Source organism: Python bivittatus, unplaced genomic scaffold, assembly GCF_059951505.1.
Source record: "Python bivittatus isolate LINGU-HERP-01145 unplaced genomic scaffold, Pbiv_v1 ctg000160_np1212, whole genome shotgun sequence".
Taxonomy (NCBI): Eukaryota; Metazoa; Chordata; class Lepidosauria; order Squamata; family Pythonidae; genus Python; species Python bivittatus.
Window position 1 is genome coordinate 9585829 of NW_028277076.1, and position 12226 is coordinate 9598054.

Genomic DNA, 12226 nt, shown 5'->3' on the forward strand with positions numbered 1-12226 from the left:
TGGAAAGGGAAACGCTCCTCGGTGGTACCGGGTAGCGCTAACGGTGAGTCCTGGCTTTATGTGAGGTTTGCCCCGTTCGACAGAGAAACTCTCGTGACACGTGTGGTTCACAAAGAAGGTTTACTCATGCGTAACGTAGTAGTCACAAGCATAGCCAGGACTGGCTTGGTACAATTGCATTACTTGTTATATTCCCCCCTTCCCGCGCTTTTTCCCGCCCCGCGATCACGTTGCTGCTACGGATTATCGGCCCCCCAATAATCCCCCTTGATTGTCCATGATGGCGGGTTCGGTCAGGGTCCATTGTCCTTGATTGCCAGTCCCCCTCCGGCTGGGTTGGTCCCTCCCCGTTACGTGCAAGCCCGCGGGTTCTGCGCTGCGTTGCAATCTTGTTTCGCTGCCTGCGGCCCCGTTCATTGCTGGCTCGCGCCGTTATCAGTTTATAGTTAAAAGCTTCCGCTGCGGTTTTCCTGTTTGGCTGGGCGCAGGTGGCCCGTTAATTAGCGGCGCTTTCAGTTCCTCTTTTCCTCGCTAGCTACCGCCGGTGGATTCCGCGTGGTCTGGCTGCGAGCTTCCCTGAAGCCCCGTGCTGGCCGAACCTGACAGTATTGGCTTCTGGTAAAGCCAGCCTCAGCTCCATAAGTTGGCTGTTAGAGCTGGATTGCTTCGGGACTGGGGGTGGCAGGTCTTGATTTAAGACACTTGTTTATTCCAAAACAGTGTTTCTCAACCTTGGTAACTTCAACTTCCAGAATTCATGCTGGATGGGAATTCTGGGAGTTGAAGTCCATGGTCCACACAGCTTAAAGTTACCAAGGTTGAGAAACGCTGCTTTAAAGTATGAGCGATGCATGGTGTGCACTGATGAAAGTCCACAGATCTCTACAACCAGAATGGCTGTGTTCACCTGTCACACCAAGCCATCGTTCGCCTTGGCTGTGGTTAGTTGAGCAAACCATAATTGGCTGACCCTACATGAGATTCTAAACCCAAACTAAGCAAGCCACATACTGCAATGTGTGAATCAGATTCTCTTAGCTGTCCAAGCAAGTATGGACCTGAGGTTCTGTGATCAAGGTTAACTTCTGGAAACTGGCTTAATGCACTTCGTGGTTTTCCTAACAATTATTCCTGGCCTTGCAGAGTGGGAGAAGGAAGAGCATGCTGGAGTTTGGAGAATGCTTATATTTCCCTTGGGAAGCATGAACAAGCCTTACACTTCGCAGAAAAACATCTGGAAATCTCCCAAGAGGTATGTGTTTGTGTCTGTGTGTGAATGCTATAAATCTGCCTGTGCTATTGGAATATTTTTGTTGCGTGTCAAAAATACATTTTTGCAGATTCAGAGAAAATAAAATCAGGTTACCTTGCTTTGCACAGTGTTGCTCGGGGACAGAAACAGGAAGCTGGTTTCTAGACAGGACTTGAATTGACAAGAGCTCTGGATAGTAGAAGAAAGTCCGATGCGGCCACAGACCGTCGTAACTAGGGAAGGTGACCTGATGCAAAGCGATTGGGGGGGCACTGGGAGGTGCAGAAATGGGGCTGGGGACTGCTGCTTCTCAAGCTGGGAAGAATGTTGAATGTGCAGAGATCCAAGCCGGTCTAATGAAGGTTTTCAACCAGGAAGGGTACAGTGGTCTCCTGGGCTGCGTTGAACGGGGGTTAGACTATATGACCTCAAAGATCCCGTTCAGTTTAGGCATTCTACGATGCTCTCAGATCTCAAGGGAGTGGTAGACACGGAGATCTCCCGTCATTATACTCCCAAAACAGAATGATAGATTCGTCTGAGAGAGCATGACCAGTCCAAAATCACGCAGCGAGCTATGTGGACGATCTGTGGGGATCTAAGCTTGGATTTGTTCTTTGACTGCAAAGCAATTAAGTAAATTAAAGTACTCCGATTTCTCCAGGCCACGCCCACTTTAATCTTACACCCCACTGCCTCTGCTCTCGGTCGCCTGCGTTATTGGATTTCATCGTTTTAAAAGTTGCAGATATCTTTAGAGTGGCCTTATTTGTGAAACGGCTTTGGTTGGAAACGGGTTCAAGGTCTGGTCCCAAGTTTTAGTTTCTTGATGCGGCCGGTTTATCAACGAGAAGCAAGTCAGAAATGTTATAAGTAAATCCGAAAAGAAAACTACATCAGTCTAGCAGAGGGCAGAGGAGTCAGCCGCACCCCCCAGCCTTGAAGTTTGAGGACCAGAATCTTAGTTAACGCATGACGCCTCTTCTCCTGCCCTAGTATTAACCTGTCAGCTGCTCCGGATAAATATTATTTGCTAGGTGCAATTTGGGGTTTGCAGCATTTTGCGGAGCGCTGATTACTCAACTCCAGATGGGAAGGGAACAATGGGATGTTTCTGGGCAGGGGGCGGCTGGCATTGTGGGAACAGGGTCCCCCTAATTATGGACTCAGAAGGGATGGGGCCGACAGATTGTCTCCCATTCGGGGGAAAGCTCGGAGGCGGAAGACGCTCCTTCTGCGCCGAGAGTCTCTGCTGCGCGCAGGATTGTACAGACGGCGAAGTGAGACGGATCCGGTCCACCGAACCCGCATGAGTGATCCTAAACAGGAGACAAATCAGCTTGCAAGATTTTATCCCCACTTCAGATGGGGGCGGTTGACCTATGGCTGATTCAACCACGCCACGCTTACGTCTCTAACCAGATCTGGTTGTTCCCGGAGATGCCTTTCCGCGTTCCGTGTTGCCTCGTGCGCTGTCAGGCCCAATTCTGTGGCTCATTTCCCCCCGAAATTGGAAGGAATCTGGTAGCACCTTTTCCGAGTAACAAATTTTATGGAAAGCCCTGAGCTTTAAATGAAATCTGTTAGTTGGAAGCTTAGGGCAATAATAAAATAAAATAAAATATCAGAAAAGGTGCTACCAGACTCCTCTTGATTTTGGGCTGCCGTAAATTGACACGGCTCTCCTCAGTGTTTCTCAAACTTGGCCACTTTAAAATATGTGGACTTCAGCTCCCAGAATTCCCCAGCCAGCAATTTATGACCATTCGTTTAGCAACCGTCGGAAGTTACAGTGGTGCTGAAAAAAGTGACTTAATGACCAGTCCTCGCATTTACAACCATTGCAGTGTCCCCGCAGTCACGGGATCAAAATTAGGGCACTTGGCAACCGGCATGTATTTACAACGGTTGCAGCGTCCCAGGGTCATGTGATCAGCATTGGTGACCTTCCTGGGGGGCTTCCAACAAGCAAAGTCAACAAGCGACTCAACAGATTCGCTTAACGACCACAGCAAAAAAGTCATAAAATTGAGCATGACTCACTCAACAGCCTCATCGCTTAGCAACGGACATTCCAGTCCCAATTGTGGTCATATGTCGAGGACTGTATGGAGCATGTGGGAGAACAAGGGGGATTGGGCCTTTTTGGGGATTCTGACTTTGGAAATCCTCCTTGGCAAGATGCTCTAAAAGGCGGCATCCATTTTTATCACATAATCACAGTAGGTGTCCCTTTGCAGATTGGGGACCACCCTGGGGAGACGACGGCGTGCACAAACATTGCACAGCTGCAGTTGGCGTTGGGCCTGGAGCAGAGCGGTGATGGGGCCGATGCCTCGGCTGGTTGTGCGGGATATGAAGTCCAGGGTGAGTGTCGTCTTCCTCCAGTATCTTCTCTTCTCGTCCTTCCGGTCTGTTCTCTGCCTTCTCTCCCTCCAGTGAAGGGCAAACCCGGCCCGGGAAAGCTGTCGGTGGCCTGGCTGAGAGGTTCAGAGCCTTTTCGAAAGCGGTTTATCCTGCCCCACCGTAGATGGGGGGCTCTTGCTCCGGCACAAAGCAGGTTTTTAAAAATGCAAAGAGCGTTTGGTGGAGGAGGGAGGCAGCGAAGAGAAGCCCCCCCAGAGGTGGGGCACCATTTTCTGCGTGCCTCCATGCGAGAAATCCTGGGAAACCGGTCGGGGGGTTTTCCCATGTTGATGCCAGAGATGATGCGAAGCAAGTATATCTACAGTATATATTTATTCCAGTACACCCGTTGTGAGCCTATTCATTACATTCACTGCAGGTATATTTGTTCAGTACATTCAGCGCAAGTGTATTTGTTACATTAAACACAAACATATTTGGGTATTACACCCAGTGCAAGTTTTCTTTTTCTTTTTGTGGTAACTTTATTAGTTTTTCAAACAAGATAGAAACTATCAGAAACAATATTTAAGATAAAGAAAAGAAAAAAAGTGAAAGAAAGGGGAGGGGAGGGAAGGAGGGAGGGAAGGAGGAAGGGAGGAAGCCAAAAGTGCATGAAAAAAAGAAAGAAGAAAGAAATATAAAGAAATGACTTCCGATTTTCTTTTACAACAGTTATAGGTATAAATTTAAATTAAACTCTTACTCTACGATTACAACATAACTTTCATTTTTTTCTGTCGTCTACTTTTTCTCGTCATCAAACCCATATATCATAATTTCATTTTTTTCCCCTGTTTCACGCAAAAAGTCCAAAAGGGGTTTCCAGTCAGCATTAAACTTAATTACTGTCCTTTCTCTGATCAAGGCTGTCAGTTTAGCCATCTCAGCAAGCTTCATCATCTTCATCGCCAGCGCTAGTTTTCTTTATTTGCACAACGATTTGAAGTGACCGTTTCAGAAGCTCATCGTGGCTTGGAAGCAAATCAGCATCATCGAAATTCCCCAGCATGGCTGGCTGGGGAATTCTGGGAGTTGAAGTCCACCCATCTTCAAGCTGCCAAGGTTGAGAAACCCTGCTATATACTGTCGTCAGCTTTAGAAGTCCTGGTGCTCAGCAGATGCAGAAAGAAATATATCAGATCTATCAGAATAGATTGTACAGATCCCCTTCTCTTAAGCTCGCAGAGATAGACAGATTTTACACAACGTCACGTCTAGGAGGTTTTACGTGACACCCCTCCCCGAAGAATTGCTCTACTGGAAGCCACGTAAAGCCCCCTACGTGGGGGCATGACGTCACAAATCTTTGCTGGAATGCGAACCCCACGAAGGGGCATTTTACCACATTTGGTGGACGTGTAAAATAGCCAGAAAAATTTGGGCACAAATAAACATACTAATTCAGAAGATTTTCAAGGCTAATGTACAATTGAAACCAGAGGCTTTTCTTTTGAAAATTGAATAATATTCAATTATGAATTGAGTAATTCTGGGAGTTGAAGTCCACACATCTTCAAGCTGCCAAGGTTGAGAAACCCTGCTATATAGTCATGTAAAGTGGAAGAGTCTCCATAAAATAACATCTGGCTAATGTACAATTGAAACCAGAGGCTTTTCTTTTGAAAATTGAATAATATTCAATTATGAATTGAATAATTCTGGGAGTAATTTATTTATTCTGGGGGTTGAAGTCCACACATCTTCAAGCTACCAAGGTTGAGAAACACTGTTATATACTGTCGTAAGCTTTAGAAGTCCTGGTGCTCAGCAGATGCAATAAATATACTAATTCAGAAGATTTTCAAGGCTAATGTACAATTGAAACCAGAGGATTAATGGACAGACAACGAGAAAAAAAGCCATGGAACTTTGTTTTTATACATGATAACAGCAGCAAGATTATTATACACTCAAAAGTGGAAACATTTGTCATTACCCACAATGGAGGTGAAGATGGTGGAACTTGCAGAGATGGCTAAATGGATTTTTTGATTAGAGAAAAAACAGTATCTGCATTTACAGCTAACTGGAACCCCCTTATGGACTTTTTGCATGAAACAGAAAAAAATGCATTATGACTTGTGGCTTTGATGATGAGGGAAAAAAATGGATAATAGAAAAAAGTGGGCTTTTTTGTAATCATAGAGTAAGAGATCGCTTTGTAATCATATTTGCTGCAAAGGAGAACGGAAGCTTCTTTCTATTCCCTTTTATCTTTTCTTTCTGCACGTTTGTCTTTTTTTCTTTTTTCTTCCTCTACTTTCCTAATCCTGTGTTAGTTTGTGTTCGTTTTTATGCTTTAAAGCTTTTAATAAAATTTACATTAAAAAAAACGTGGGGCGTGACGTCACGTAACATCCGTATCTCTGCTCTGATTGCTTAAAGGAAGGTTGATTGTATAAACTGTTCAGATAGGAAAAAACGGCAGAAAATTGCGCTGTGGCTGGTTCTCTGCATTTAGGGGGTTTCAAGATCCTACATCTGAGTAAACCTTTCTATCCGAAGTCGTTCACTTATTCGGGTTTGTAATGCACAACCGACCCAGCTGGGATGTTCTGGAGGAGAGGCCGTTGCGTGGCTCAGGGGTTAGCAATCTTTTGCTCGCCTTGTAGCGTGGCCCGTAGTGCGGTGATGCCACCAAAATGCATGGGGCTGAAAATTCTAGCCTTTTTTTTTTTTTTTTTACCTTTTTGGGGCAGAAGGATTGCACCCATCTGGGGAATTAAGATCCTGGAGACAGAATTCCCTCAGTTTAAGCTTGGAATATTAAAACATCATTGTCATCGTCGCCATCTTGGAGCAAAAATCACTGTTTGGCCACCAACTTTCAACAGAGCAATCCTGGGGGGTTTGGGGGACTGAAAGTATTGGGCAGGGACCATCTTTGGTCTTCAGGCTGTGAGTTGCCATTGCGGCTTGTTCAACCAGCTGGGGTTTGTGCCCTGGCCGGTTGAACAAGTGAAGTGCGGTGAATGAATCCCACAAAATGGTCGCCTTATTCAAATTTATGTTCTTGGACGTGATATTTCTATGGAAAATAGGGTAATTGGTCCCAGTTCAACGGCAGTAGGCATTAACTGAATTTTGGCTTGCATTAAATGTGACTTGGTATCAATTTATGATTTGCACTAAATTGAATACTGCACTATTGGAACTCGTGTTAATCACTACCTACCTGTATATGGACATAGTCGTGGACTAGACCCTCTCTCACCCCCTCTTTGTGGTTAAGGAGAAGGTTTCAATTCTGGATACTCCAAATGCCTTGGCGCAGACCACTTGCCCAGGCTCAGATGGGTCATCGGTGGGGCCAGGGCTCTGTGGGAGCCCCACTTTTCTCTTAGCACATGGTGTAAAGCCAGCCATTATATTAAGCCATACTCTGGTTTGTTGTGTTTTGTGAAATGGAGTTTAAGCTTCACGGTGGGGTAGGAACTCAGCCTCTGCCAGGGTTGGAACCCCAGACCGGATGAAGAGTGTTGGCCCTTCCTTCCTTCCTTCCTTCCTTCCTTCCTTCCTTCCTTCCTTCCTTCCTTCCTTCCTTCCTTCCTTCCATCCATCCATCCATCCATCCATCCAATCATCCATCCATCCAATCATCCATCCATCCATCCATCCATCCATCCATCCATCCATCCATCCATCCATCCATCCATCCTTCCTCTCTCCCTCCCTCCCTCCCTCCCTCCCTCCCTCCATCTTCCTTCCTTCCTTCCTTCCTTCCTTCCTTCCTTCCTTCCTTCCTTCCTTCCTTCCTTCCTTCCTTCCTTCCTTCCTTCCATCCATCCATCCTTCCTTCCTTCCTTCCTTCCTTCCTTCCTTCCTTCCTTCCTTCCTTCCTTCCTTCCTTCCTTCCATCCATCCATCCATCCATCCATCCATCCATCCATCCATCCTCCCATCCTTCCTTCCATCTTTCCTTCCTTCCATCTTTCCATCCATCCATCCATCTGGCCTCTTCTCTCCTGAATCCTGGAACATTAAATCGTGAGCTCCCTCAGTGCTCATCTGTAATTACAGGAGAAAGTTGTCAGGATCACGAGTGCAGCCAATCAAGTGTGGCTGCTTCTCTTTTATAGCTTTGATGGGCCGTAATAGCCTCGTGCATCAGCGCAGCATCATTCTCAAGGTCAAACGCGCCCCAGTCTGGAGGACAGAATGAATTTAAAAGGGAAAAAAAGGGTGTGTGTGAGTGTGTGTGTCTAATAAAACAGGTGCGTGGCTGAGTGAAGACGGAAGAATTCAGCAACCACACCGTTCCCCCCAACTCCTCCAAAAACAAAACAAGACAGTGGAGACATTTGTACCTGCTGTGATTTTATAAAACCTGGCTTCCAAGAACGTGGAGTGTGTTTGCCTGATTATTCTTTTTATTTTTAAGGAGCGGGGGCAGGTTTAGAGCTGTGGGGGCAGGTCCTTTCTCTGGCCTCCTCCACCCAGGATGGTGATGGCAGGATCCCCCCTCAAATGCCAGAGTGGGTCAGTATTTTCTCACCCCCACAGAGGTCCCCTCTTTTTGAGAGTGTGGCTCTGCTCCTTCAGTTACCCCAATCCACTGGATCAGGGCAAATGCTCCCCAAATGGTGCAGAAGCCCTTTCAGGCTACTAGAATTTGGAAGCTGAAGTCACCCTCCTCCCTCCCTCCCTCCCTCCCTCCCTCCCTCCTTCCCTCCTTCCTTCCTTCCTTCCTTCCTTCCTTCCTTCCTTCCTTCCTTCCTTCCTTCCTTCCTTCCTTCCTTCCTTCCTTCCTTCCTTCCACCGCCCATCTCCCCCAGCGGGTAACTCCCGGCAGCTCACAATGAAAGTAAAACCCACAAAGAGTTAAAAAATAAATATCCCCATTAATTAATTAATTAATTAATTAAAAAGTCAAACTACAAAAACAAGCCCTATACATATAAATAAAAATTCCCCTCTCACCCCTGTGGGTGGCTCATGTCTTCCTCAGTCTCGGGTCCTCTACCAGCGGCCTGGGAGCTTGAGGGCTGTGCGCGGGATCTTGGCTGTTCGTAGCCCTGCACTCTTCTGGACAAGAGCTCTGAGGTCGTTCCTGGGATCTGTGGGAGCCCCTCGCCCGGCTTAGAGTCACGGCCCCGAGTGCTCTGCCGCCACTGGGACCACGTTGGCCTTGACTTTCCACATCCTCTCTGTTTCCTCCTTCAGGCCCTGGTCCTTCTCCAGCTTCCCACGCTCCTTCTTCCTGATGTTGCTGCCACTTGGCACTGCCACATCTATCACTACCGCTGTCTTCTGGTCCTTGTCTGCTACCACGATGTCTGGTGGACTGGCCAGTCCCTGCCTGTCCGTCTGGATCTAAATCAACTAATTGGTGTGTGTGTGTGTGTGTGTACACACATACACGCACCAATGAACTTGAGTGTGTGCTTTTGTTAAAAGATTTTACGTAGATAATAAGAAATACATTCAAAGAAAGAAACAAAATATATAGTAAAGTAAATGTGAAAAAGAAAAGAAAAAACGAAGAAGGTCGAAAAAAGAAAAAGCAAGTAAAAGAACAGAAAACATTTTATATGTATCTAAGTGGCTTCTGATACTCTTCACAGCAGTTATAAGTACAATTATATTTTAACCTCTCTCTCTAAGGTTTCATCGTAATTCCCTTCTCTCTGTAGCCTAACCATCAAACCATAAGTCACAAAATCGCTTTCTTTCTTACGCAAAAAGCCCATCGGGGTGGGGTCGCCCTAGTGCTTGACCAGCTGCCCCCCCGCCTGGCAGGACTGAGAAAGGGAGCCGCTGCGTTGTCCTGGAAGGCCCGGTCTCCAAGGGGCCCGGCTGCCCACAGAGGGCTGGCTCCGAGCAGCTCCACAATGGGGCTTTATCTGCCTTGTTTGCACACCTCCAAGGTGACCGAGGCCAGCAGACTGCCACGGAGAGCAGGCTCCTTCGGACCAGGCAGGCTGGTTAGTGCTGCAGGCGAGCGCCGTGAACGCCCTTCCTTCTCCAGCTCCTTACTTGTTTTCGACCAGAATGATGCCAACTGTCGCTGTTTCTCTCGCTCTTCGGCCCTTGGAGGGGGAAGAAATTTAATGTAAGTAGTTTTTGCACCCGGCTTTCTCTCCACGAGGGAACTTTGCTGAAATGGGTGCGTCCTGCGCCTTCGTCGCACATCTGCCCCTCATTTATAAAACACCCTGTTAGTCAAAAGCTGCTCTCTGCTGGTAAAACTTCGCAGCCCTCGAAATGGGGAATGATGGGGCCCTTTTCTCCTGCCTAGAAACCTTGTGGTTCAACCCAGCAGAGCGTTTCCTTCCTTGAGGCTTATGGTTGCTCTGTACAGGTAGTCCTCAACTTATGACCATTCACCTAATGGCTGTTTGAAGTGATGACGGTGCTGGAAAAAGTGACTTACAACTGCTTCTTGCACTTATGACCGTTGTAGCATCCCTGCAGTCATGGGATCAAAATTCGGGCACTTGGCAACCAGCCTGTATTTACGATGATTGCAACGTCCCAGGATCACATGATCGCCATTTGCAACCTTCCCAGGGGACTTCCAACAAGCAAACTCAATGGGGGAAGCCGGATTTGTTTAATGACCATGTGATTTGCTTAACGACCATGGTGATTCACTTAACAACCGCAGCAAAACAGTCATCAAATCAGGTGTGACTCGCTTAATGCTTTGTTGTACGCCACCCAGAGTTGCCTGTGGTGAGATGGGTGGCTATATAAATTTATTAAATAAATAAATAAATAATGGCTGCATTGCTTAGCCCAGACGTTCCAGTCCCAATTGTGGTCATAAGTCAAGGACTACCTGTATCCCCAAGCCCCAGAGAATTAATTCCAAGCCGCCTTTGTAGTTGGAAGAATGCTGGAACTGCTGTTTTGGGCGCTCAAGCCACTCAACGGGCTTCGTAGCAGCAAAGCCTAGGCAGGTTGGAAGGGGTTCCGGAGGCCATCCAGTCCACCCCCCTTGCTTTGTGCAAGAATCCAAATGAAAGCACCATTGTCCAGAGATGGCTACCCAATCTGTGCTCCAACCCATCCAGTGAAGGGGAGCCCACTACCTCCCTGGGTCACTAGTTCCCAACTTTTTGTTAGGAACTTTTCCCCTAGCATTCGTCCCAGTGGGATCTCAGATCCATGATTCAGCTCCTGAATGGTGGGAGAGCGGTCTTGATCTCCTTCCAGGTGGCGTTCAGGCCAGGATCCCTCTTCTGGATGTGTTTTTTTTTTTAAATTGGAAGGTGTCCAACACGAGTTATGGTTTAAATTGTTGGGTTTTAATCTTTGTACGCCGCCCAGAGTCACTGCTGGCCACGTGGTTGGCATGGTTTTGCCAACGGGTATGGGGACCTGGCAGTGTGGTGGACCCCACGCAGCAGCTGTTCTGACTGTTTTGATGAACGGGATGAGTTTTATGCATTTCATTATTTTTTATAGGCTGTTATATTATTTTCCCCCTCGCTTTTAAATTGCTCTTTTTTGTTGTCTCTCTGATTGTTAGAGTCGAGTCGTATACTGTACCCAAGATGGGCGGTTAGATAAATCTGAATACTAAAATAAATAAATATATGATTTAAATACAAATGACCACTGGACTTCTGCTCCACCTCCTGGAATCTTTCCTTAAGGGAGTCCACACGCAAATGGCGTGGGGTGAAAAGGGGCTCCTTTGCTCAGCCTTGTCCCTTCCCCATGCCCACAGCATCATTGGGCGATGGTGCCTTAACGCCAAGCGCAGAGGGCAGTTGGCACGAGGGGGAAAAACGACAAAGTGCTCGGACGAGCCGAAGAGCTGAGCGGGGGCCACTGAATTATCCGCTGTGGCTTCAATGAGCAGTGAATATTTTAGGATGGCAGCTTGCGAAGATGCTTTTCTTGTTTTCTCGACTGAGTCTGCTTCGGCATCCGGTCTCGGCCCTCTCCTCTTGGCGTGGCCTTCTGGGCGCCGACCTCGGCAGAGGCGGGCGAGGGGGGCGCGCGTTTCTGCAAAGATTGTAGCCGTGGGTTTCTTCTGGCAGCAAGACAAGCGTCTTCTCTTCTCCCCCTCCTCCCGGCTGACGGACGCGTTCGAACTGCTTTAATTGCGGTTGTTTAGTGCTCCAAGAGGCTGTCCGACTTAATTGCGGCTTAGCGTAGAATCGGCGTCTCTGTGTTTAATCTTTCATTTATTTCGAGAAGCGTCTCCGGCTTGGGAAGAGGTTCAGAAGGGTGCAGAAGAAGAGGAGAAAGGTGGGCGTCTTCCTGCCCCGTGGATGGGGGAAGATTGATGGGCCTTGGCCCCGTGAGACAAGTTGCGCAGTTCCAGATGCACACTGTCACTTGCACATCTGGAGACGCCAGACGTAGGAGAGTTCCCATAAGTTTGGAGATCCAGGTCAAGAAGGGTAGAGAAGAATGCTTTTATAGTCCCAGCTCTTGGTCCCTGCTTTGCACAGGGGGGACTGATCTCTAGAGTAAGCAGTTGTAGGACCAAATAAGATTTCTGGATAATGGTCTGTCCAAATCTACCTTGCCATTTCTTGGAAATGTCCTTGCTTGGTGAAAGAGGCTTCTGTTTTTCTAGTTTAATCTCAGCTTGAGACTTTCTAGCCC

At 47.4% G+C, this 12226-nt stretch overlaps 1 protein-coding gene across 1 annotated transcript in view; it reads left to right on the forward strand.

Moving 5' to 3' along the window:
- The window catches only part of GPSM1 (G protein signaling modulator 1), an 87602-nt gene that overhangs the window by 31880 nt on the left and 43496 nt on the right, over window positions 1–12226 (forward strand). Inside the window, exons 8-9 of the mRNA XM_088147188.1 lie at window positions 1144–1252; window positions 3493–3619. Of these exons, the coding sequence (XP_088003314.1) occupies window positions 1144–1252; window positions 3493–3619 (236 nt within the window). The remainder of the gene's footprint in view (window positions 1–1143; window positions 1253–3492; window positions 3620–12226) is intronic.